Here is a 27361-nt window from a genome sequence, read left to right on the forward strand (position 1 = left end):
GGACTCCGCATCTTATGGAAAGACGTATCATGTGGAAATTACTGAAATGTGTGCATGTTACGTCTGAATCTAGTGCAAAGCAATATAATGTGTAAATTGAATAGACGTCCACATCTTGAGTACATGCAATACTGTGTACAAATCTCAATATTTCTTAAATGTGCATGATGAGGGATTGAATCATCGGCATCTTACTAATTGTCGTGATGCGGAAGCAAAATTACCTTTTAAATAAAATACATTACAAGACTACTAAACATGCTAGCGATCATAAATGGTGGTTACATTGCAACACATTAATGCAGTGTTCTATGCAAGACCTAAAGAACTTATAAAGTTATTATTATCAGTAGAGAAGCATTAATATACACATCAGCCCTGCTACAATCAATGTTTTTTTATTTGTCTGTATGCTCCAGCTGTGAATAGTGACATTGCAGTGTTGATCGTACACAAATGAGGTGACTGCACCGCAATTTCACGAGCTCCACCTAAGCCACAGGATGGTGGCACAATGTAACAGCAATTTTAGAACGAAATGTTTAAACATAAATAATAATCATAGCACTGTGAAAGTGTGGCGCTGTGTTTATCTCATGAATGCCTTGTGGAGATCGGCGAAATGCTGCTTGAGGCTCCGGCACCACTGTAAATTTCGAAGGTCACTGCGATAGAACTTGTGTGTCCTTCATAGGCACCTGGAAATGAAAATAATTGGCACAAATAATGTGAGAGACACATGTTAGCACAATAGTTTACATGCACAAGAAATATAACACAAAGAATGAAACTGAAAGTTTAAGGCACACAATCCTTCATGTTATGCATATGTGAATAATAGAAGGAATGAGTGTATAAATTAGTTCTGCCACATCAAAAAAACAGCATGCTTATCACAGTGAAAATAACTATGTTGTCACGATTTTCAATGGTAGAGATAATCGAATAATATGTCCTTATGAAATTATGATTTAAACGCTTCCTGCACAGTAAAACTTTAGGAACTGCAAGTGAAAGCTCTCAATGTTCATTTAATAGTGTGTGCATGTACATCTGCTGCCTTTATACTATACAGTTTGTGCACAAAATTGGCATCTTGAACAATTTTGAGAGTTAAACCTATGCAACTTATGAAGGTTAAAATCACCATGAAAGCAAGCAGGACCAGGCAGGTGCCATTAAAAATCTGTGCAAGCCAGATAACTATAACCGAACTGCACACATATAGGGGAGCAAGTGTAACAGAAATTCGGCTGCTGACCCGCATGTCGCGGTATCAAACCCCGGCTCCATTTCCGATGGAGGAAGAAATGCTGTAGGCACGTGTGCTCAGATTTGGGTGTACGTTAAAGAACCCCAAGTGGTCGAAGTTTCCAGTGCCCTCCACTACGGCGTCTCTCATAATCATATATAGTGGTTTTCAGACGTGAAACCCCACATATAAATCAAGAATAACAGAAATAAACTGCCAACAGGAAAGTTGGGTGCATGTGCTATCTGTAAGTGCTTACACCTTACTACATACAGCATGCTCATTCCATTTTAAATACCAATATTGAAAATAACTGCTCTATTAGGAATGTAAAAGGTAAGGTAGAACTGAACGACTCTACAAAAAGTGACCCTATTATGACATCACGTTTTCTTATAACAAAATTGCCCAAGACTCTCAAATATCGTTATGCAAGGAAAAAATCTTCAAAAGAACAATCAAGTTTGAAGTCATAATTATTTATATGGCTACTATGACTATAACCAAGAAATCGACCTCAACATGGCTAATGTTAGTTTTTAAGGCCTATGTTCACTAGACAATGAACTATACCACAAAAAGCACAGCGTTCAGGCAAAGCACCACACAAAAAAAGAAAGCAGTCCTTTTGTTATTACCTACAATGCCTTTAAAATGGTATTTTTATCTCTTCTTTCCGCTTTTTATCTAAGTAACTGGTGTGAAACAAGTTAGCTGAAAATGCACTGTGCCTCCAAAACCTGTTGGTTGAATCTGAATTTTTAAAAAATGGTGAAGCTTGCACTAAATTAGGCTCCACAAGCCTTGGAACAGTGAGACTACATGACTCTTAGGACTACTTTAGTTACTTGTGTTTTGTTTCTTGGCCTAAGCATAAAGACAAGGGCTTAACTGAATTGCTGCTAACAAACAAATGCTTTCGAAATTGCCCGAGCGTCAAAGGATGCTCAGCCATTTGTTGTTTTTTGCACTGGGCTATTCTACACCAAACATACAAACCATACTGCCTGGCGACCATCACAGATGTAGTTTAAAAAATGATGGTAATTTACTCTTCTGAAAATAGTTATTTGCAGAAATGCTTTGAAGAGAAAAGAGTAGTGGTCACGTGGGTACCTTCAGAATTTCGCAGAATGTCGTGCGGGTGTTATTTGTGAGAAAAATTTCAAAGTACCGCTTTTTCTTGCCATATCAAATTTGATCTACATATTAAGTAAAGATGCTTCTTAAAGTATTTGAAGTCAAGTAACATTAGTGCAATTTTTCTGCTACATAGGCTTTGAAGAATTCAGCCAAACTTTTTATCGTTTGCATTTCTTGTAAGGCAATACTGCATTTTGTATGAATATTTGAGCCACAAATACTTACTGCACAGAAGTTATATTTTACGAAAAAAAATAATGTTAGGTCCAGGTTACAAATATCGCTATATAATCGTTTTTGTCCACATTAAGATGCAATTTGAGCTGTGTGTTTGTCTAATTGAAAATTACTTTTATATGTAAGTTGAAAGCAAATAAACAGTTCTTGTTACATGGCAAGTGTTATCATTACAACCTTTGTTTACATGAAGAAAATTATTTTTGAAGTCTCCTATTGAGGGCCATGGGGAACTTCGGAACGGAAGCTGTCGTACATCAAATGCAGAAAACAGCCATCATAAGAAAACTTCAAAAATTCATTTCTACTTTAAGACAAAGTGTAATCATATAACTTGCCATATAAAGAGAACTGCTTCCTTGCTTTTGATGTGGCGAAAAAATTTCACTAATATTACTGAGCTTCATGCACTACACACAATCACCTTTACTTAATACCAAGACCGAATTTGGTGTAGAAGAGGCAGTATTTTTGAAACACTTTACTTTTTACAAACAACACCCAGACGACATCTTGGGAAGTCCAGAAGGCACCAACGTGGCCTAATATTTTGTTCTCTGCGATATACTTTAGCGTTTTGCTGTTTTCAGAAAAATACAGTAAACGAGCACAATATTTTTTTTCAAAACACATTTAGGACGGTTGGCAAAATGGTTGGGATGTTTGATGCGTAATTGCCTCACTGCCAGCATTTATTCTTCCGAAGCTCAAGCTATCACCTCTCTGTTACTGCCTCCCTCCCATACAATGCCTGCATAGGAAAGAAAAGGAAAGGCAGGTCCGACAAAGTTCACAAGGCAAGATATTTTCATGTTGGATAAATTCATTACCATAAACAGCAGCAAAATAACATTCATTTTGAGTAGTCCAAGACACAAGCTATATACCAGCATACTAAGAGCCAAGCACAAACTTTTCAATTGAACATGTGTGGTGATAGACAGGAAGCACTTATTGCAAGACTGATCAGTCTGTAATTAACTAAATGAAGTACAATGCACTGTTCAATCCAACACCACATAGGCATCTTTGTTATAGCAAAGCCATGTGTCATTGATTCATGCACTAGATGGGCCAATGCAAATGTAACAAAAAAGGTGAAAAAAGAAAACAAGGGAAAAAAAGAAGAAAAGGGGGATGCAAAGTTGGAGCCGTGTAGCACTACTTTTGCTTTGCATTCCCCTTTTCTTTCTTCTTCTTTTCTATCATTCATCTTTTTTTTTTGCTTCCCTTACCCCCAACCTCCGACAGGAGAACACTTCGTATCAGCGCAACCTAACTTGAAAAGAAGCAAGGGCTGCACTCTTCTGCGTTATAGGTTTTTTTTTTCAGACAAACATTTCCAACAGGCACACACGCCTATACCAAAAGATGATGTCATTACTGACCCCATTTAAACTAACACGCCAAGGATGACAAGGTGACTTCTAAAAAATAGGTCCTCCTATCGCAACATCGGCCAGCCTGTCTGAAGCACTTCTACTGTTCACCCTGACTACCCCACTAGATGTTTCCATCTGTCGACTCACATCTTCATTTTGGATAACACTAAGACGAGCTTACATTGATGAATACGCACGAAAGTTTAGTGATGTATCATGTATCAGATTATGCAACTCTGTTAAAAAATTATTGATAGCTTGCTTCCAGGCTTTTTATACTGTAGCCTGAAACTTCGTAATGTCTTCTATGCACATGAACCAGATTGACAATGTAATGCACAACATGCTTAAGAATACTGCGAGGAACAAGATAACGACAAAACGACCAGCCACCCAAAATTTTCGCTGTACATGTTTATAAAATGTTCATGTACCCCAAACGAGGTGCTTATGATACAAGCCGAAAAAACCTACAAGTAGGGCCTTGGAGTCTTCTGGAAGTAGACGTGTTGCATTTTTTTGTAGAGGGCTTTAGACCCATACGTGAGGAACAAAACTCCTGTATAATGAAGAATGTTGGCAGCTATCAGTTATAGAAAAACCTAATGCAGCTAATCTTCTCCGACACATCTGTACATTTAGAGAGGTGCTGTAGCTTCTGTGATTGTGGCAGTAACTCCAACAGGACCAGTGCGAAAATTGGCACTACTTAGCTAGACAAATGTCCAAACATGCCTGCCCGACTCCCTCTAGCCATCCTGGCTGAATCTGACACATGATTTCTTAACTGCTGGCTGGACAAAAACAAAACCACTGAAGCACTCACAATACACAGCGTGAAGTTCCTCTGGAGTGGTCAACTTCGTCTTCTGCGATGAAAGAGCAGCACAGAGTACTGATAAGGCACTCCTTGCAATGGTTTTCAATGCCACACAGTGACCTTGCTGTTCCTGTCGAAGAGAGCTTCGGGAGCTTGGAGGGTGCTTGCTCTTTTCTGGGGGCTGCTGCCGCTCCTCGTTTTCTGCTCAAGGTCAACCTGCATAAAGTTGTAGACGAGGCTTTAAGAGTTGTATATAATGATATACAAATTTTCGCTGAACACACATTTCCTCGTGGCACACTGAGGAATTTCTTTATAAAACTTAAGGCCTCGCATATGCAAACATTTACAATCGATCCGAAGATGCACTCGACTCTAAAGAAGCAAGTTTATTATGTAGTGTATATAAAGAAAGGTCATTCAGCACAACGACAACTACAGTTGCACACGAAAACGACATTTTACATGATCCTGTTTATTTACATGGTCCATTTTATTTTATTTACACGGTCCATTTTACACGGTCCTGTTTTACACGATCTGGTCTGCATGAACTCTTGAACCGGGCACCGTATAGGTTGAAAGACACATACAGACTTTGAGACAAACCTAGTTTCCCGTGTAGCATCCTCTTGCACTATAACAACACATCTCAATCTAGTTAGTTGGTCAGAACGAGGTGAAAACAGCTCGCACTTGAAAAAAACGGGCAGAAGGAAACACCTGCACCCTGTGCTTTCTGTACATTCTCGTTGAGGGTGCAGTTTTCACCTTATCCTTATGCAATTTCGCATTTATAACATTGTTCGGTGCATAATCTTTGTGGCGTTAAAGTGTGTGATACCGTCATGTGTATCCTATGTAATTTATAAAAATAGAATACAAGATAACTTGATTCAAAAATAACAAAGTGCATCCAGCGCCATGTCCTGTAGCCATTCTTTAGGCAAGTGGCAGAATGATTTATTCTTCAAAACATATCTTACTTGTAACCACTACAAGAGCTAACTCGTACACTGGCACATTCTGTTTGCCTCTTCAGATTATAAGGTACCTTTTTTACACCAGAAAATCTTCAAGAAGAATAGAAGTGTTGTAATTGTGAAGAAAGAAAAGTAGAAGGAAAAAAAGATATTGATTGATTTGTGGGGTTTAACGTCCCAAAACCACCATATGATTATGAGAGACGCCGTAGTGGAGGGCTCCGGAAATTTTGACCACCAGGGGTTCTTTAACGTGCACCCAAATCTGAGTACACGGGCCTACAACATTTCCGCCTCCATCGAAAATGCAGCCGCCACAGCCGGGATTCAAATCCGCGACCTGCGGGTCAGCAGCCGAGTACCTTAGCCACTAGACCACCGTGGTGGGGCAGGAAAAAAAAAATATAACCTGCCCTGTACAGGCAGCGAACTTCGAATAACATGTCCGATGCTCTATCAACTGAGTTACCATGGCGGCTATCCCTCTTCCATTTTGTACGGTATATATGTGCAGTTATACATGGAAGAGTCAGTCAGCGCTGCCTGTTACCATTATGGCGAGTGTGGGACACCTTTTTTTTTGCCTACTGGCAATTACATTACGATTGCAATTACGTTTCGATTACTTCATATATTCCTATACTTCTTTGGCAGCATTATGCATCTGTCCGTTCTCAGAAAATCTGCTAGTCACAGGAGGAGGCAATAGTTCGCCCTCCCACCTAAATGCATGTACTTGAACACATGCACAACTGATCAAAAAAAAAAAACAAGTCACACACCGCTAAGATTACTGAGATTCACTGTTTCAGATTCATGAGTAAAGGAAAGAACTATAAATTTAAGGGTTTGTTGTCTTTTGAGAACTAGCAGAAAATGATGCCAAACAAACTATAAGGGATGTTATCAAAAGTAACTTTAACAAAATTGTGAAAAGAAAAGTGAACAAAAACGTAACTTGGCAACGTTTTTTGACTATTGAATTGACATTACTTTTTATAACATCCCTTTATTTTACTGGGTAATGTTGTCGGGTAATTCTCATTATTAGAGTGGTGAGTAGGCTGACAAAGAAAGTATATGGCATTGATACTTCTTTTGAACACCTAAATGTTTGAGGAACTTAAAAGAGTGGAAGCTACTTTGAGTAGACCAGAATATTTAGTTGGAGCGAAAAAAAAAACTTACACACATTTTTACCAGGCTTTTTAAGCTATTTTGAGACATAGAGGTGTATGCTGCCGGTAATGTGAAGTACCATTACTTTTGTCGCACTATGCACTGTAGCAGGTGTAGTTAGAGTGGTGATAGTGAAGGATTAATCAAGCACGTCACCAACTGCGTTCACATCAATGGTCGCGTATTTCAAAAATAAACCTGCTGTATAGGAAAAAAATTTAGAGCATTTATGATTTTATCCAAATCAAGTTAAACCGACTGGGTAAGCAAACCATTTGCATAAAATCAAAAGGCATAAAGTGATTCATGTATTATAACTATGTGAACAATTTCAGCAATGCAGGGCAAAGTGACAACAGTTCTATTAAAAACCCCTCTCATTATAACATGCATGAAAAGCACCACACCAGAATATTTTATAGTGCATGTAATATCGAGACTACTAGACTGTCTATTGACCTTTGAGAAGAAGGGTATCTCCTTCACATTCAAGGGGCAACCACTTAGCCTTTTCCTGAGGTTTTCTATGAATATTTCCTGAATTTCAGATATCATTAGGATTGATTTAGAGTAAACAGATTTTGCTTACGCATTGAAACCTAGTTCTGTATGTAACTGCAATTATGGGTGCCAAACCATCTCCAATTAATTTTTAACATTTAACTTATTTTTTAACTGCAGCAGCACAACTATCTATGGGTGCCCAAAAAGTACCTAGAAACAATACCTTTACCTCTTTGAGCCTTTTGGAAGTGTTCAGCTTCTCAGTGCTCACCTTACAACATTTTTTTATATACGTGTTTGTATGCCCACTGCTCTTGCTCCTTGTACAGTGAGGAGGAGCACATGGCAAAAAGAGACAAGAAAGAAGCATAGCGAAAAAAAAGCGAAATAAGCGAGGACCTCTTTTGTATCGTACAATGTGTGTAACATTACTATTGCGACAACATATAGACAAATTATCACGGCTATGTATCCATTGTAGAGTCATACACAGCTGCAACACCACGACTAAATTTCAACCTTGTGTTGGTTTAGGATCCCTTTATAGTGGCAAGCTAATGATATCTGCATTTGTTTGGCACATACTAAGATGAAGTGAAATGTGATATGGTAATCTCATTTAGAATGCATGTCATGTGGCTTCATTGTATATGTGGCCACAAGTAACTCTGGTTGCAAAGCAATATGGCAGAGCCTAAACAGACGTCACCGACCACTCCAATCTGAACTTGCCTTTGCTACTTGCCCATTATCATCCCAGCAAAACATGAATAATTGAATCTGCTACAGATAAGTGCTAGCTTATGCTAAGGACCAAAAATGAAGGGTGTTTTGTCATTATTGAGATCAGTTATTTGTTCAAGAACACTTGCTGTCAAACACAAATACATTGCTGTTGAAGCATCAAGACTCAAATATAAAGCAAAAAGAAGTGTCTCTTTAAAAATTACAGGCCACAAGGCAAGATAAATATTTGATATACTTGGGATGTAAGGCACGCACAAGAGGTGCTGTTATATTATACTTTTCCTTGTGTTGAAACCTGCTTGCTTTACTCACCCAACACATCTGTAAAGATGCCGTGAAAACACCAAGGAGCTGATGCAGCAAGGTTGAACACATGTCCAGGGATTCCACCATTCTTTAGTAGCCTTACAGCCTCCACAGTCCTGCAACCATTTGTAAGATATAGTTCTACCCACAGTTCTTGGTTTACAGACACACATGCAAGACACATAACCACTCTATAGGAAGTTTGCATGATAATGCACTAGGTAGCAAAATGGATGCCAATATCAAGTATCCCGGCCTGCCACTTCTTTATTTCCGTTCTTAATTAATCAATCCATGGTTATTAAATGTTCCCCCAATGTGAAGTGTACTGGCAGTCCGGTGAAGAATTGCAATGTATTTAGAACACAGTCCAATTCATGGCAAGCAAGCATGCAATAGCGTTTTGTCAGCTCTTCGAGAAAAGAGCATGAAGTTTAGCTAAAACCCATGTTTTTTATAAACACCATTCAATTTGATATTAGAGTTGTGAGCATTATGTAAAGGAACACGGATTCATGTTTAATCAATGATTTCTTATAATGTACTGATATGAATGCAACTAACTGAATATGAAAAGATAAATTTTGCTCAAGAATTTAAAGTTATGAACACTATCGCACTTGCCTGCTGCATCTTGTCCAAAACAGCGGTAAGATAGGCTAGTTTGTGTAGGTGAGTAGTAATGAGCAGTGCAAAGTAACAAGAAACACCGGTAACAACAGTATGGGGCAAGCACAGACTGCCAACTGTATAATTTATTACACAAAAGTTCGCCTGAATATCAGTCAGACAACTTGTGCAAATGAAGGTCCAGTTGGGCATGAACAAGTTACGAAATCAACAATGCCTGCTTTCACTAACAGGACCCTCATTCACATAAAGTATGCAGCGATAGGCCCCTACCGAGGTACGTCACAGCATGATGTCACTGGCACATGTAAAAGGTGTGGCTGGAAAAACACTCCCGCTGGTGGCTCAGCCCGGTACAGTCGTGCGGTGTTTGGGGCAAGTTTTAATTTTTCAAAGCTTACACTTCACGTTACAATGTCGACATTAGCTGTAGTATGTGTCAGCAAACATCCAGCTGATTGGTAAACTGTGTGGTAAAATATTTGCCACGCTGTCTGTTTATCTTGAAGAAGTGAACACACGTGGTGGCCTGTGCGAGCAACAGCGGCATAGTCTTCAAAAATGTGCACTGTTGATTGCGGCATGTAGTGTGCATTGAAAGGTATTGAGAATATCGGTTCAACTGAGAATACTGAGTGTGGTGTGTGCAGTGTCAATAACAATGTGTCTTGTTTGCGAAGACTAGCACTCATGGCAGGGACCGGTCGATGAAAAAACTTGATTCGACATTTTAGTCAAGGTAAATATGCACTTGACGTGACCATCTGCGAGTGGGTACATCTCGGTGTTTGCGCTGTGTGCAGAAAAAAATTGCAAGGTCACTGGGCTGGAAGATACCATTTGCTGAAGCTGCATGTATGAATCGCCCCGACGAGTACGCAAGCTCAATAAAGGTATAACTCGTTTTATCGAAGGCCTCATATTTCTTCATGTAATAAGCAGAGATTCTTGTTTCACATATACTCAGTACCTTTACCGCTCGATATTCATGAAGTGACAATGCAAACAACAAGTTTGTGTGTTAGGTCCTAAGGGAGCAATGTAAATATGCAAATAAGTTGTAGGTGTCAGATGCAGCGATGTAACTGCACAAAAGATTACGTATATATTAGGCTACAGGTTTAGAATCGCATACATCTCAGTGGTCTATTAGGAACGTCACAAACAACTTCCTTGCCAACCAGCCCTTGCACAGAGAGAGGGAATGGCTGGCACGGTGCTCGAAGTGACGTCACACTATTTGCAAACATAGAGAGGTTTCTTACTTAGGCAACATTTTGCACAATATATTTTTTAGATGCAAGACTGTACTCATCCACATTGATCATACTGATGTCTTTTGTTGTTACTTTGTGCTGTGAGTTACTAGGCATTTAGTCACCATGATCTTTAAAAGCTCATTTCAGTGTTCTCTCTCATATTGCTGACAACTGTGTTGTTGCATAAATTGGGCAAAAAAGCAACACAGAAAGGCTGTCACAATAAATACACCAACATGGGTATTCTCCTGCAAACAAAAGTCTGCACTGGTCCTGTCATTACCCGTCTTCCTTCTCTCTTTGCCTTGTTTGTGCTGAAACAGCTAAACACCTGATGAGTTAGATGAGAAATATTAACGCATCAAAACTATAAGTGCTTGCATCAGCAACTACACAACAGCGTGATAACCGCACCCCTGCCACACAGCAGCGAAACATATTTTGAACAAGCTGGCAGTGTATTATTTTATAGAAAGCAACTCTGGCAGATTACAAAATCTCACATTGTGCATGCAAGTTTTCTTCAGTCAGGCGTACAATGTAGGTGCTGGCCGGTACATTAGTTACAAGCAATGGCGTCTTGCAGGTACACATGCAGATTGCACGAACACCCCTCTCTCTCTCTACACTAGGCACACACATTATATCTTTTAACAAGCACACGCCACTGTTTAGGGGCATAATAACGCTCTACCGTGAACGTATGCTAATCAACCCATTTAGGCGGTTGGCTAGGTGAATCGAGCCAAGTTACAAATTGTATCGCCCGCGAATGTAAACAAAATGCTGCTTTGCATCGAATGGCACTGCAGGCTTCGTTTAATCAACAACGTAGCAAGCGCCGTGTGCGTCTTCCTCACTACATTGCACATATGAAAAAATCGATCACCATACACATGCATGTTGCCGCAGTTGTCTCGAATTAGCTCCAGTAAGGCCGCGCCGATGCGCCATGGCTCTGCTGGCGTTAGCGTTGTCAAAGCGAATCGGCAACCGCACTCGCAAAGGCGCGTAAGGTTGCCATTTCACGACGCCTCGTTCAAGTGCAGCAACACACACTTGCACTGAGTGGCATACTTGGTCTACATAAACAAGTGTCCCCCTTACCTTTAGTTTCTTTCACACTGTCCTGAGGGAAGCGACCACAGGTGTCAGCCGTCACCTCGGAGTCCTTCGAGCGCCCGCCCAACCCGCCGATTCCTTGGACGACTCGCACTTGATCCGCACTCGAACAACCGCGGGAATAGGGCGCAATCTTAGCACATCACACGAACGAGGAACGGCGCTTCCTTGCGTAAATTTAACATTTCGTGCTCTCGTGTGTAGCAGCGCGAACACATGAGACACGCACCGAAATGGCATGCCCACAGAAACAAAAGGTTCGTTCGATTCACCTGCACCACGAGAACCAGTTCACGAAGTGCTGCACCCTACCGTTCGATTCAGCGGTGCAGCCTAGCGCCCTCTGCACACCGCCGTTCGTTTCAAAAAGTGCGAGAGAGGTGCAGCCTTGGTTCACGTTTTATCCCGCATTTTATTGCACCTCTGGTCGCGGGGGTGCCGGTACAGTGCCGGCGTGGTGCAGCGCAAGCAGACGATTGCAGCAGCAGCTCTGGCATCGACGATGGCGGTGAGAACAAACGTAGACGGCGTGGAAATGCTCCTGACACCTATCCTTAGCGAAGACGGAAGCCGAATTCCACAGGGCGACGGTTTTGCCTACAGTGCACCTGGTAGGCATACACCTGTTTTGTCTGCTGATTATTATTCATAGCGCCTGTGTTAATTAGAGCAATAAGTATGTGAACGTTTCGACACAAAATTAGGCTGGACGCCAGTGCGCTGCTTGGTATTCGGACGGGCGTGTAATGCGCGTCTCGCATATTTTGGCACCACAATCGCTTTGCAGGCTCTCGGGTGGACAGCATTTGTTAACACAAGGCCGTTTAACAAGGCTTTAAAAACGTTAACTGCGACGTGTTGTGTACAATTTATTGTTTGTGCATAATGTTACTACGGGCATGTTAAGAAGTTTTAATGGCCACGTTAGAGAGATTTCAGGGTAAGCAAGTTAACCCTGAAATATCTCGCAAGCACGTGTACACGGTCAACAGTTTTGACGTTGCCTTCCGTCGTCTTTTGCGGAGCCTTTCAAATCATTCCATTCTTCACGTTGTGGCTCTTTGTTAGGTCCTCAGTATTTTTTATCTCAATATATTCGCGATCTTCACAATGTTGTGTATATTAAATGGCGGTTCAGTGTGTAAAAAAAAAAGCAAGGTTACTCCATGACCACTTTTTTTTTTCAACAAAATAATGCTCGCAAGTCCCAAGCAGTTCAATTACCCCAAATTTAGTACGCAGTAATACAAGTATTTAAAGGTGCAAAATATAACATTCTTTTAATATTTTGTCTTTCATGCCCATCTGTGGTTTCATTATTTCCTACAAGATGTACGATTTTGTCAAATGAAATGGCATCATGCAACCTTTCAATCAGCAACAAAGCCTTCCTGAAGCATGACTCTTGCTACATTTTCTTTATAGATGGAACAGTAATCACATTGGTTTTTGAGAACAATGGGCCACAGCAACAAAACTGTGATGACCATGACTATGCTAGTCAACGTTTGTCAGACGTTCCACTTGTGGCACCCAGCCAAGCTAGTGAACATCCTTCAGAGCCTGAGCTGTGGAGCGAACGGAAAACAAGATTTTTAATTAACAAATATAAGGAGCTTAAAGATCTTGTCGGCAAAAAGGGTGGCTTTCGGTAAGTGTTATTTGGAGTAATTGTGAAATGCACCACATGTCTAACCTATACATGTTGTTTCTCACGCATGCCAAGTCTTTCTGTTTGTGATCATTGTATTTTGAATGTATTTCTTTCAGCACGAAAAAGGCCCTGTGGCAAACACTTGCCGAAATGATATCTAGAGAGTTTGAATGTCTGTGTAGCCCGCTGCAAGTACAGAACAAATGGAAAAGTCTCGAGCGGGCTTACAAACGGAACAAATCAAAAAATAACTCTTCAGGAAGTGGAAGGGTGTCTTGCGAATTTGAAGAGTGAGTACAGGTTATATTCAGCTATTCATCACCATATTAGCAATATTTTTTTATTTCTAGAGAACTGAGTGATGTTCTAGAAAAAGAACATCACATCACCCCGACAGTATTGATTACCCCAGGAAGGGTGATTGAAAAGAACAGGTAAAGTTATTGTACAAGAAATGTAAATATTTCATGTTTGTGAGGTTACATTCATTTCAGGGACAGCCACAATGCAAGCGGGCCTAGTGATCATACACCAGTAAGTGCATCTGAGGATGCAGAACCTGCCAGACCAGAAGGTGCGGCTGCTGCATATTCTGGCTCAGAAGAACCTGCGGAACACGAAGACCCAGCTGCAGCTGAAGAAGCGTCAAGCCAACCCCTTAAAAAAAGGAAAAGAGTGGATTGCACGCCAATTCAGTGTCTCCTTCAGGAATTTAGAGAAAGCCGGAAAGAGAGGGAGGAGCGGTCGAAGGCAAAAATGAGCCTTCTTGAACGTCTAGTGACTGCTGTAGAAAGCCAATGTAGAAAAAATTGCGAATAAATTGAGATGAATCAAAATTGTTCTTCTTAGACAACTTTATAGTCGACTCTTTCATACCACAAATTCTTCACCACATTCTCACTTCACACTATCGTTCATAAAATACTCATTGAAGCACTAACAGTGCTTTTGAGCAATAGCCTTTCTCAGACATTCACTGTATGCAGCCAAACTTCGGTCTGTGACATCATTCTCATCATCATTTCCAACTTCTTCAATCTCTGCAGCTTCTTGGAGCTCAATAAGGAAACCTCTTTCTTTGTTGCATATGTTGTGCAACACACAAGCAGCCATTACTATAAGGCAGCACTGTTTGATTGTAGCAGCGTCAACAAAGTAAAGGCTTCGAAACCTTTGTTTCAGATGACCGAAGGCATTCTCAATGGCAGATCTCTGCTGCGAGTGGCACTTGTTATAGCGCTTTTACCATGCTGGAAAGGTCTGTTCATTATCTCGGTATGGTGTCAACAACCACGGAAGCAAGGGGTATGCAGAGTCTCCAAGCAGGTAACTGTCTGCACACTTCGTCTGAGCTACCTCGAAGAAAGGGCCTTCACGAAGCACCCTGGCATCGTGTGCAGATCCAGGAAATCCTATTAAAACGTCAATGAACTTGTTCCTGTCATTGCATATTCCCTGGAGCACCACAGATGGAAATTTCTTGCGGTTAAAGTACGAATGCGGCGACTCCTCCGGCTTCTTAATCTCTATGTGGCAACCGTCCACACAGCCTATGGTGTTGCGCGGACCTTTACCTTCACTTCTTAGCAAAAAGCCAGTCTTGATCCGTTCTTGCTCACGACTGTCTGGCCAAGAAATGACTTCTTCGCTTATACTGAGTAAAAAGTTCAATACGCGCTCAATGCACGTGCGCACTGACGACTCAGATATATCAAATCTGTCGGCAAGGGAGTACATACTCGACTGGCTACCGAGGTAGCTCAGCACTACTAAGCAAGTCTTGTTTGCACTAATCCGTGGGCGACCACCAGGAGAATCTGGGAAGAACGAGGACGTCTGGTAGCGGGCAACGAGATCCCCGAACGTTTCCCGTGACAGCCGAAACATCCGTTTAAACTCGAAACCACCCCGCAGGGGCGCCTGCGCAAGTAGGCGTTTGGTGTGTAGCGACACCACGGACCCGAGCTAACGGGGGAGTTTCGGCTCCCTCCCACGCCTAGCCGTGCGTGGCTTTGCCGTGTCCGGGGAAAAGGGGATCCTGGGGGTTGAGCCAAAGCTGGGTGATTGGACCTTTAAGGCCCCCCGGCAGAGGCAACACACCTCTTTGGCCCCGGCTTCACGTAGACGGCACCCCTGGGCTGACCCACCCAGGGGAAATTGGCAGTCGCCTTTTCCTATCTCTCTCTCCCTACATCTTCGTCTTTATCTCTTACTGTTTATCTGTCCTGTCTTCTACTTTCTTCTGTTTACTTCCAAACTTCCTGGCGGCAAGGGTTAACCCTGTGCAAATAGCCTACCTTGGCCTAGGCGCATTGGGTTATAGCAGAGTTGTACGGCTGACGTCTGCAAGCTTTCAGCATCCGCAAACTTGCAGCGTCCCCTCGTTGGGCTCCGTGGTGGGTGGCCGCCAACGCTGCCGAACAACATACAACTAGCATGCACAAAGCATTTCCTTTACTTAATGATCGTGCCTCCTCAAAGCGGGTACGCACCGAAGACATCAATTTTTTGATTCGGCCAAAACAAATCTTTCCTCATTTTCATGTTATACACTGCGAAAAAACTAACAAACAAGCCAGAACTGTATCCCCCTTCATAGTGGCGAGGTGCCTAACCGAAACTCTCGGTGCCGGGTACAAGGTTACCAAAATGGCCAGCGGAGATCTACTCCTTGAAATACGTGACCAAAACCAATTCGATAAACTGAACACCCTCACAACGTTTGGAGACACACCCATCAGTGTTACGCCACACAGGTCCATGAACTCATCTCGCGGGGTCGTATCGGACGTAGATTTGCTTGAGCTGACGGAAGCTGAACTTCTGGAAGGATGGAAGAGCCAGAACGTGACAAACGTACAGCGTATTAAGATCAGAAGAGATCAAAAGGAAATCCCAACCAAACACTTAGTACTGACCTTTGCTTCGAGCGATTTGCCGGAAACTATTCAGACTGGGTACACAAAGACATCCGTGAGACCATATATTCCGAACCCCCGCCGTTGCTTCCAATGTCAGAGATATGGCCATGGCTCTAAGACCTGTCGTGGTCGCCAGACTTGTGCACAATGTGGAGTCCTAGGCCACGTGTCCGAGAACTGCAAAGAACCGGCACACTGTGTGAACTGCGAAGGAAACCATGCCGCATATTCACGCTCCTGCACATACTGGAAAAAAGAAAAAGAAATAATTACATTGAAGGTGAAGGAGAACATTACGTTTAAGGAAGCACGGCGAAGAGTCGCTCCATTCTATGGACCTACATACGCTGATGCGGCGCGTCAGGGGGCACCGCCGCACCAGCCCTCGCCACCCCTTCGGCCCGCGCAGAGCGAGCCGTCGGCTGTGGCACCTGCCCCCAAGGCGGCTGTAGCCCAGGCTGCACCGCCTACTCTCAAACAGAGACCGGAGACTCCAGAGTCTTCGGGTCTCAAGGCCTCCTCTCACCAGGCGAGGCCCAAAATCCAAACTAACAGCCCGCACGTGCGGGCATCCAGTGCCTCCGAGGAGGCAATGGATACGTCGGCACCCTTGGTGCCGAAAGAGCGGCGTGGCTCCTTGGAGCGCGCCAAGAAAACAAAAAAGCAAATAACAGGGCCTGGTGATGGCCCTGTTAAGTGAACTCAAACTCCCCGTCTAAACAGCCACTTGTTTTTCGTACACACAGCATTATTTTACATTCACCATGAACACTCAAATTATACAATGGAACGTCAGGGGCCTTCTCAGAAACCTTGACGACATCCAAGAACTCCTACACGAACACTCACCAAAAGTGCTGTGTGTACAAGAAACACACCTTAATTCAAAACACACAAATTTTCTTCGCAAATACGTTATTTTTCGAAAGGACCGTGATGATGCCGTTACATCATCCGGAGGTGTTGCCATCATAGTGAATCAAGAAATTGCATGCACACACTTACAACTCCAAACATCCCTTGAGGCAGTGGCTGTTCGAGCGGTTCTTTTTGATAAACTGATCACAATCTGCACGATTTACATTCCTCCTAGTTATCAGCTACAAAAACGTGATTTACACTCTTTAATTGATGAACTTCCGGAACCTTATGTTCTCCTTGGAGACTTTAATGCGCATAGCAGGCTATGGGGAGACTCTCGGTATGACGCGCGAGGTCGACTGATCGAACCGTTCCTTCTCTCGTCGAGCGCGTGTCTCCTAAACCGAAAAGAACCAACCTATTATAATCTCGCCAATAACACCTACTCCTCCATAGACCTGAGCATAGTATCTCCATCTCTTGTGCCTCTACTCCAGTGGAAAGTCGTCAGTAATCCGTACGGAAGTGACCACTTCCCCGTAGTTTTGAGCACGACAGTAACTGAGTGTCCATCACGTGTTCCCAAGTGGCTCATAAACAGAGCCGACTGGGAACAGTTTTATACTATTGCTAGTCTAGGTTGGAATGACATCCGTACTTTGAACATTGATGTTGCGGTGAACTACTTCACAGCGTTTTTGATCGATGCTGCAACAAAATGCATCCCACAAACAAATGGACACCCTGGAAAACGACGTGTGCCATGGTGGAACTCTGAATGCCGAAACGCGCGCAAACAGCAAAACAGAGCTTGGAGGCTGCTTCGGAACTCGCCGACAGCCGAAAATCTTGAAACCTTCAAGAAAATAAAGTCTCAAGGCAGGAGAACGCGTCGGCAGGCCAGAAGAGAAAGCTGGCAGAAGTTTTTATCAGGGGTTAATTCATACACACAGGAGGCTAAAGTCTGGGACATGGTCCATAGGATAGCAGGAAAACAAGTACACACACTTCCACTCGTAAACACTCAGGGTGATACCTTGGAAGATCAAGCAAACTTCCTCGGTGCACACTTCGAACAGGTATCCAGCTCGTCCCACTATACTGACTCTTTCCAAAAATACAGAACAAGAATAGAAAAGCAGAAACTTGAACACAAATCCACTAGATACGAGGGATATAACCAAGCTTTCAGTCTTGCTGAGCTCCGAACATCTCTGAACTCCTGCAGTACTTCTGCCCCAGGTTCTGACCGTGTGATGTATGAAATGTTAAAGAACCTGCCAAACGAAACCCGAAAAACCTTACTTTGTTTGTACAATGCTATTTGGTCTTCTGGCACTATTCCTACCTCCTGGAAAGAGGCTATTGTTATTCCCATTTTGAAAGAGGGCAGGGACCCTTCTTTAGCTTCGAGTTATAGGCCTATTGCACTTACAAGCTGCTTGTGCAAAGTCTTCGAAAAAATGATAAACTGCCGACTTGTACACTTTCTTGAAACAAACAATTTGCTCGACCCATTTCAGTGCGGGTTTCGAGAAAGTAGATCCACCACAGACCACCTTGTTCGTATCGAGGCACAGATCAGAGACGCATTCGTCCATAAACAATATTTTCTCTCTGTGTTCCTCGATATCGAAAAGGCTTATGATACAACATGGCGTTTCGGAATTCTAAGAGACCTGTCCCACCTTGGTGTGCGCGGAAGAATGTTTCATATAATCGAAAGTTACCTGTCAAACCGGACATTCCGTGTCCGTCTGGGCAGTGTGCTCTCCCAAACATTTATCCAGGAAACAGGCGTGCCACAAGGTGGTGTGCTTAGTTGCACACTTTTTATTATTAAAATGAATTCTTTGCACTTGTCCATTCCATGCAATATGTTCTATTGTACATATGTCGACGACGTCCAGCTTGGCTTCAAGTCATGCAACTTGGCCATGTGTGAGCGGCAGGTGCAGCTGGGTTTAAATAAGGTCTCCAAATGGGCAGATGAAAACGGATTTCGACTTAACCCACAAAAAAGCACGTGTGTCTTGTTCTCTCGAAAGAGAGGCATGCACTCGGAGCCCGACATTCAACTGAACGGGCAACAACTGTCCGTCAAAGCTGAGCATAAATTCTTAGGCTTAATCTTGGACAACAAGTTGACCTTCGTACCCCACATAAAGTATTTAAAAACAAAATGTTTAAAAGCCATGAATGTTATAAAAGTGTTGTCACGTACTACGTGGGGTAGTGACAGGAAATGCCTCATGAACCTGTATAGAAGCCTTATTCGCACCCGCTTAGATTATGGGGCCATTATTTATCAGTCAGCGACTCAAAGTGCTTTGAAAATGCTGGATCCCGTGCACCATTCGGGCATCCGCCTTTCTACGGGTGCTTTTCGCACCAGCCCCGTAGAAAGCCTTTATGTTGAGTCAAATGAGTGGTCGCTTCATCTGCAAAGAACCTACATGTCCTTTGTATATTTCCTTAAGGTGAAAGCAGACAAGAGGCACCCCTCGTACTCTACTATTAATGACTTGTCGAGCTCCATTCTTTTTCAAAACAGGCCTTCAATGAGGCAGCCCTTCTCAGTTCGCCTGAAGGGTCTAGCTGAGGACACTGGAGTGTCACTCGCACACAGTTTAATGGCTCCTGTAGCATACCCGCCACCGTGGCAGTGGCAGACTATAGATTGCGATGTGTCTTTTTTAGAAGTTACTAAACATGCGCCTATTGCCCATATTCGAACATACTTCTTGGAACTTCAACACAAATACACACGTCCTGAGTTTTTTACAGATGCCTCTAAGTTTAACTCCTCTGTGTCCTACGCTGCTGTTGGCCCTTCCTTTTCGGATGCCGGCCCTCTACATCCAGGCACAAGTATCTTCACAGCGGAAGCTTACGCGATACTTGTGGCAGCTAAACACATCAAACAATCACAAATACAAAAAGCAGTAATTTATACAGACTCCCTCAGTGTGGTAACGGCTCTGCACAGTCTTAAAAAACAAAAAAACCCTGTCCTAGTTTCACTTTACTCCATTTTATGCACCCTCCACACACTCAACAGACATGTTGTTGTGTGCTGGGTGCCAGGGCACCGTGAGATTCAAGGCAACGTGATGGCGGATCAGCTTGCTGCATCCGCCCACGAAAGCACCGCCATTACACCGACATCAATCCCGGCCCTTGATCTTAAGCCGTCTCTCAAACGAAAACTCAGGGTCTACTGGCAGAGCAAGTGGGATACACACACACAAAACAAACTACACGTTATCAAGCCACACCTTGGCCATTGGCCACCAGTATCAAAATCACGTCTAACAGAGGTAACACTAACAAGACTCAGGATAGGACACATATACACGACACACACGCATCTTTTGTCCGGTGGTGATCCACCATTGTGTGACAGATGTGGAGAGGCATTGACAGTCCTTCACATATTAATCCAGTGCAAACACTTAGAAACTCTAAGAAAACGACATTTTCCATTACCCTACCGACAGCATATACCTTTACACCCTGCAATGTTCGTCGGTAGGGAACCGCTTTTTAGTCATAAATCATTGTTAGCGTTTTTAAAAGAAATTAATAATTTTCATATCATACACCCGGGCATTCCGTAGCACGACCTCTTTAGAGAGGTTTTTGCTGCGGCGGTTACACAAGAAAGCACTTGCCTCACGGCCCTTGGACGCAAGGGCATGAACGAGTGAGGCACTTGTGCTAATGCCATTCATATCCACCATCGTTTTTTTATAATCACCAACTCTTGTCATCTATCCTCACCACACACACCTATCACGACATGGTCATGATTTTATTATTTGTATGTTTTTACCCGCCTTACCGCGAGGAATTTTATGGCCTTTATACAGCCGCTTATCACAATCATTGTCCATATTCTTAGTAACATGCACTGGCGCTCTTTGGCCGTGAAACGGCCCTTGCGCCACAAAACTTCAAACATCAATCAAACTCGAAACCAAAATACCGGTCAACAACGTCCTCACAATACCTTGGCATGCGATTTCGGTCCAATCTCGCCGATTTCATTGCTATTGCTGTGACTAAGTCATCGTACTCTTCGTCGCTGTCAGAATCCATCAGCTCCATGGCGACTTGCACGACAGTTGAAAGCAGGCCAGAATTCATCTTCGTACAGAAAAGCTACAGGTGTGAAAATGTTAATTCACGAACGAAAACAACACACAGGGACGCACACACGACACACACGCACCCTTGTTTGGAACACAGCAAAAGACATGACACAATCACTGCACTTCGGCATTCGATTCTGCGTGGCGCTGCTATCCGGCTGCGTCGACACCGCTGCTACTCTTCTGAACTAGCCACGCACCCATCGTGCACCTATCGGGCACCACCATGAACCGGTTCCAAGTGGTGCAGGTGAATCGAACGGACCTAAAGACGACAAACAACATGTGGCTTTAGCTGTGAATGGATTTGACTTGGATATCTGTGTGAGAAAAATAAAAAAAAACATCTGTCGCTGCTATAAACTGAAAAAAAAAGATGTACGTTATCTGGCAAAATAACTTTAAAAGTGATAAACGGTTATTCAAAAAACAAGTTACAACTTATGAATATTTTCGCAGGTCTTTGTTTTGTTTTTCTTCTAGCAGACGACAGCCTCCTACTGCTTCTACGACAGACGTAGGGCGGTTTCATGTTCGGTGCGTGTTGCCGACGCAAAGCTCTACAGTAGTGATATCAGAGTTATCAATTCTCAATGAATCATAGGATGGCTACAAAGCAGTAACATTTTGACATAGTGCAGTACGCAATCTTTCAAGGTATGACATTTCTTTGCTCTGAAGCAAATCGAAGCAAGCCGGCCAGCGCAATCAGCTGATGTCGCCGCTACGCGAGGCATGGTCGTGCGCAATAGCATCGCGCCCCGCGCTCGATTTGTCATCAAGCGATAGAGCTACTAAGTGGAATACAGCTAGATGCAGGGATTAATGGCGTATCACTCCAATTCCCTGTGGTGGCCGACTCAATCGCAAGAGAGCCCCGGGAAACAACCTTCAACTGCTCAAGCTTGTGTGTGGGTGTAAAAATACTTGTTTTCATCCGCGGCGGGGCAGCAATCTATAGTTGAAAGACATGCGAAAAGCATGTGACGTATATACAATCCCAAAACATATGCACACAACAATAGATACGATCGCATATCGTACATAAATATGCCAGCACATAGCGTGTAAAAAGCAAATTTATATAGATAACTTAAACGCATGTGCTACCTTCAGCGCGAATAGTTTAGCAAGCTAAGGCACTCAGTTCACGTACGCGAGCACAATTAAGTGGCGCAGGTTCGAGTCCCGTCAAGTTTAATATTTTTTTGTTTTTTTTTCAACGTTTTTATTGTACTGCTATCTTTTCTAATGCCTTAGGTTCTAAAACAAAATAAAAGCAATATTGCGTTCAAGTACGTATGTGGGACTGTGTTTTTTGCGCAACAGTTATTAGTATTTTTATTTTCATTAATAATTTTTTTATTTATTTCATAATATAACAAAATTAAGGACTAAGGGGAACAATGGCTCTGCTTGATTGTGAAGGGACTCGAGAAGTGAGAAAACTCAAACCAAAAAATTTATTTGAGAAAAAACTGAGCATTTAACAGCCGGACCAGTTTCTTCAAGGGTAGGGCCTAGGTATGCGCGAGACTTGCTATATGACTCATCTCAAGCTGTGGCAGTTGAGGGAAGGCAATATCACCGAGAAGCAGTTCCAAAATATATTTTGGTTGATGTTTTTTTGATTCCTCCAAAATAAGGGCTGCACAATTGTGATCGAGCCAAACCGAGAATTGCGGACACGAAGTCATCAGACAGAAAATGAATAATGTTGATTGTTTGAAAAATTGCCCTTAATAAAAGGAAGAGTTATGGAGTGCTACGTAGCTTAACTCGCAGTAGGAATTTTATATATACATATAGATAATTTAAAATGGACAATGTTGCACACACAGACATTGGTTAAATTTCTTTGCAGCACAGTTAAAGCATCTATGTAGAACTGAAGCATCAAGAGAAGCTCATGCGTCCTCACTTTATTGCGCTTTACATAGCTTGTATGCGTCCATGCAGCTATGATATTGTCACGGGGTCGTGACGTGGCCGAAGACAGAAAACTTCGTGTTGGGATTTAACTGTTTATTTGGGCGAACCTGTGCCCGATAAAGGGAAAGTCTAATTACAGCAGCAGTCTTGCACAGATAGCAGTCTCGGACTGATGGCGGCGAACGCAGCGTCGGCCTTCGATCAACAACTGACAAGCGGCGAAGCGCGTCAGCATTTTATACTCTTGCCGTCGAATGTTCTAGCGTTATCGCTGGCGGTGGCGTAGGTTCCAGAACAATCTGTACCGTTCGCACAGTGGGCGTGATCTTATCGAAATGATCTACTACAGCCTGGAACCTTCTAGAAAACTGCAGGCGCGGTTTGCGCTGAGAATCGTGTGGTGTTTTGGGATAACAAAAACTTCGGAAATGGAACGTGGCATTGCCCCCCTCTGAAAAAAAAGCATCGTCCCGATGCTTCAACTAAAGATGAACGTACAATAATAATGCAAGAAAGTACAATGAATAAATTACGATACAACAATAATACAAAAAACACTGGTTCAGTTCGTTAACGCGCATGAAACGGCTTGAGGCGCGCGACATGGACGACTTCAGGTCGCGATCGGCGTCGTTGAGAGTTCGTGATGCCGTCGGGGACAACCTCGTAATCAAGTGGGCCGAGACGTCGAACCACCCTGTACGGTCCGAAGTACCGTCGCAGAAGCTTTTCACTTAGTCCACGTCGGCGTATCGGCGTCCACACCCAAACACGTTCACCGGGCTGGTATTCCACGAAGCGTCGTCGAAGGTTGTAACGGTGGCTGTCGGTCGTCTGTTGATTCTTGATACGGAGACGCGCAAGTTGTCGGGCTTCTTCGGCGCGTTGAAGGTAATCGCTCACATCGAGGTTTTCTTCGTCGGTGACGTTGGGTAACATGGCATCGAGCGTCGTTGCGGGGCTCCTTCCGTAGACCAATTTGTATGGAGATATCTGCGTCGTCTCCTGCACCGCCGTGTTGTATGCGAAGGTCACATACGGAAGAATGGCGTCCCATGTCTTGTGTTCGACATCGACGTACATTGACAGCATGTCGGCGATCGTCTTGTTAAGCCGCTCGGTGAGGCCGTTGGTCTGTGGGTGGTACGCTGTCGTCCGGCGCTGGTTTGTTTGGCTGTATGCCAAGATCGCTTGAGTTAAGTCGGCAGTGAATGCCGTTCCTCTGTCGGTGATAAGGACCTCCGGGGCGCCGTGACGTAGGACGATATTTTCGACGAAGAACTTAGCTACCTCGGATGCACTGCTTTTTGGCAGGGCTTTTGTCTCGGCGTAGCGGGTGAGGTAGTCGGTAGCCACCACGATCCACTTGTTTCCGAAAGCCGACGTCGGGAACGGCCCCAGTAGGTCCATACCAATCTGCTGGAAAGGTCGGCAAGGTGGATCAATTGGCTGCAGAAGTCCCGCTGGCCTTGTCGGCGGTGTCTTGCGTCGCTGACAGTCCCGGCATGTTCTCACATAACGAGTGACGTCGGTGGTAAGACGTGGCCAGTAGTACCTTTCTTGTATCCTCGCGAGCGTGCGAGACACACCGAGGTGCCCTGCCGTCGGATCGTCGTGCAGGGCCTGCAGGAGTTCTGGTCGCAGAGCTGAAGGCACCACAAGGAGGTACTTAGCTCGAAGCGGTGAAAAGTTTTTCTTTTGTAGAAGACCGTTTGTAGAAGACCGTTTTTTTGTAGAAGACCGTCAGGGGTGCGCCAAACGTCAGTTTTCCTCGGCGCACTGCGCTGGCCCGCTGGTGAATGGTAGGTCGTCAGTGGGGGTGGTGGCGGCGGTGGTGTTTAGTGACGGAAGTGCGACGGGGCGGCGTTTTGGCGTGGACGGGGAGGAGCGTGTTGGCGCACTGCAGCGGCGTAGCTCATAGTTTCTGGCTCGGGCAGCGGTGTTTGGGGAATTCGAAGTGATTGCCGAACTTCTTCTCGCACAATGTCGGCGATCGAATCCACTTGAGGGTGCGCCGAAGGCAACAGTTTGCGCAGCTCTTCCCGCACGATCGCTCGGATCGTTTCACGCAGGTTTTCGGAGTCACTGGTTTGAGCAGCAGCGCATTCTGGAGTCAGGCAACGATTATACTGTCTGGTGCGCATGTCAAGGGTTTTTTCGATGGTGGTCGCCTCGGATACAAATTCTTGGACGGTGTTCGGTGGATTCCTCATTAGTCCCGCGAAGAGCTCCTGTTTGACCCCTCGCATGAGGAAACGAACTTTCTTCTCCTCAGGCATGTCTGGGTCAGCGTGACGAAATAGGCGGGTCATCTCCTCTGTGAAAATTCCAACCTTCTCATTTGGTAGCTGAACCCGGGTCTCAAGTAGAGCAGCGGCCCTCTCTTTGTGAGCGACGCTCGCGAACGTTTGCAGGAATGCGCCGCAGAAAACATCCCACGTTCGGAGCGTGGACTCTCGATTTTCGAGCCAGGTCCTTGCGGTGTCTTCTAAATAGAAGAACACACGACGCAGCTTTTCGTCATGGTCCCAGAGGTTGAGGGCGGCCACACGGTCGTATATTTCTAGCCAGGACTCCGGGTCTTCGAACGATGACCCATGGAAAATTGGTGGTTCCCTGGGTTGATGCATGACCATCGTGGGCTGGGACGCTGCGGTTGTCATTGTCGCTGCAGTCGCGGTCATGGCCTTGGTCTTCCGCGCCTTGTCTTGTAGAAGCCCGTACTCCATTGGTAGCCCTTTCTGTCGGCGGCTTGTTCGCTGCTCTTGGTTGGCGTCGGTGTCTTCTCCGCGACGTGGGCTGGGTTCACGGCTTGACGGGGGCGTCTGGTACATGAACGAAGCAGCATCTCCACCAGATGTCACGGGGTCGTGACGTGGCCGAAGACAGAAAACTTCGTGTTGGGATTTAACTGTTTATTTGGGCGAACCTGTGCCCGATAAAGGGAAAGTCTAATTACAGCAGTCTCGGACTGATAGCGGGGAACGCAGCGTCGGCCTTCAATCAACAACTGACAAGCGGCGAAGCGCGTCGGCATTTATACTCTTCCCGTTGAATGTTCTAGCGTTATCGCTGGCGGTGGCGTAGGTTCCACAACAATCTGTACCGTTTGCACAGTGGGCGCGATCTTATAGAAATGATCTACTACAGTCCGGAACCTTCTCGAAAGCTGCAGGCGCGGTTTGCGCTGAGAATCGTGTGGTGTTTTGGGACGATAACAAAAACTTGGGAAATGGAACGTGGCAATATGATATATTTGAAAGCATTCGTTTAACCTATAATCTTCTTATTCATTAAAGCTGGCCCATAAGTTGTGCCTTATGTAGCACTACAATTGAAGCGTAATCTGCATGGCGGTCTGAAACAATGCTTTTGAAAATTTCAAAACGACCCAGCTCTATACACGACCATCCGTGCATCAGTGATAAGCACCATTAAGTGTTTGTACATATCAGTTGTGCTCTCATACCTAATTATTTTTCTGACCACTCCCTCTGCCCCTACCTCGTTTCTGTCGTGAAGCTGTGGCAAGTTGTGTATAGCTGTATTTATATTGTAGGAGCACATACTATCAATAAAAATTATTTTTAGGCTACATGCAATTTGTTTTCATAGATTTTCATTTCTTTTGTCGGTGCTCAGGAGAGCTAAGCTCATGGTCGATATTTTAAAATGACATTTCTCTTTGCCAATGTTAATGAGAACATTTTCATTAATATTGACAAATTCATTCATATTGAATTTAGTTCTCATTATTATTGTTTCTACCAAAAAACGAGCCCTTGAAGTTATGCTTTTTTTGCCTGATTTGTTTTCGTGTGACAGCATGCAAGTAAAATGACAGTTATTGTCATTCCTTGTGAATGACACATTTTCCGTGTGACAGACTTTAGCACCTGGTCATCTGCAGAAGTTGTATTCATTCTGGAAAAGGGCGAACAGCGGTGACTGACAACACAGACTAACCTGCGTTATTCTTTCGTACTATATATGTCACTGTGCATTCATTTATAACTTTATAGAGCTCGGATTTCCTGCTTAAAATGTGACAACAACTGTAGAGTTTCCACATTTTTGCAACAATCCACATGCCTTTCATACACTATTGCACATTTTTGTAAGCACCTTACAAAATCTGTATATTTCCGTAAGACCTTACATTCTGCATTTTCCTTATGAAAGCTTCTGTACACTCCATACACTTTCCTTATCCTTCCATATCTTCCATCATGAACTCTCCGTATGCTCCATAAGTTTCCTTATCTTTCCTTATCC

General features: G+C 43.8%; 3 protein-coding genes across 3 annotated transcripts; 1 reads left to right on the forward strand and 2 right to left on the reverse strand.

Moving 5' to 3' along the window:
• Positions 1 to 377: 377 nt before the first annotated feature.
• LOC142794701 (uncharacterized) lies at positions 378 to 8726 on the reverse strand. The gene is made up of 3 exons (XM_075885931.1): positions 8560 to 8726; positions 4841 to 5050; positions 378 to 698 (listed from the first exon to the last, which is right to left on the reverse strand). Exons 1-3 carry the CDS (start codon positions 8724 to 8726, stop codon positions 689 to 691), a joined length of 387 nt encoding a protein of 128 aa, XP_075742046.1. The 3' UTR covers positions 378 to 688.
• Positions 8727 to 9213: 487 nt separating this feature from the next.
• On the forward strand, positions 9214 to 14076 carry LOC119159873 (uncharacterized). The gene is made up of 5 exons (XM_075885930.1): positions 9214 to 12175; positions 12990 to 13215; positions 13335 to 13508; positions 13569 to 13652; positions 13713 to 14076. Exons 1-5 carry the CDS (start codon positions 12067 to 12069, stop codon positions 14035 to 14037), a joined length of 918 nt encoding a protein of 305 aa, XP_075742045.1. The 5' UTR covers positions 9214 to 12066; the 3' UTR covers positions 14038 to 14076.
• Positions 14077 to 14460: 384 nt separating this feature from the next.
• LOC119168149 (uncharacterized) lies at positions 14461 to 15105 on the reverse strand. The gene has a single exon (XM_037419586.2). It carries the CDS (start codon positions 15103 to 15105, stop codon positions 14461 to 14463), a length of 645 nt encoding a protein of 214 aa, XP_037275483.2.
• Between the last annotated feature and the right edge of the window lie 12256 nt (positions 15106 to 27361).

Source organism: Rhipicephalus microplus, unplaced genomic scaffold, assembly GCF_043290135.1.
Source record: "Rhipicephalus microplus isolate Deutch F79 unplaced genomic scaffold, USDA_Rmic scaffold_480, whole genome shotgun sequence".
NCBI lineage: Eukaryota > Metazoa > Arthropoda > Arachnida > Ixodida > Ixodidae > Rhipicephalus > Rhipicephalus microplus.

What these genes read in the sequence shown, in the direction of transcription:
- LOC142794701 (XM_075885931.1), bottom strand. Translation starts at nt 8,726, where the DNA reads ATGTGTGTCTGTAAACCAAGAACTGTGGGTAGAACTATATCTTACAAA. An exon ending in CATCTTTACAGATGTGTTGG is followed by an intron (nt 5,051 to 8,559) that starts GTGAGTAAAGCA and finishes AACTTTATGCAG; the next exon opens with GTTGACCTTGAGCAGAAAAC.
- LOC119159873 (XM_075885930.1), top strand. Translation starts at nt 12,067, where the DNA reads ATGGCGGTGAGAACAAACGTAGACGGCGTGGAAATGCTCCTGACACCT. An exon ending in GGCAAAAAGGGTGGCTTTCG is followed by an intron (nt 13,216 to 13,334) that starts GTAAGTGTTATT and finishes TATTTCTTTCAG; the next exon opens with CACGAAAAAGGCCCTGTGGC. An exon ending in GTGTCTTGCGAATTTGAAGA is followed by an intron (nt 13,509 to 13,568) that starts GTGAGTACAGGT and finishes TTTTATTTCTAG; the next exon opens with AGAACTGAGTGATGTTCTAG.
- LOC119168149 (XM_037419586.2), bottom strand. Translation starts at nt 15,105, where the DNA reads ATGTTTCGGCTGTCACGGGAAACGTTCGGGGATCTCGTTGCCCGCTAC.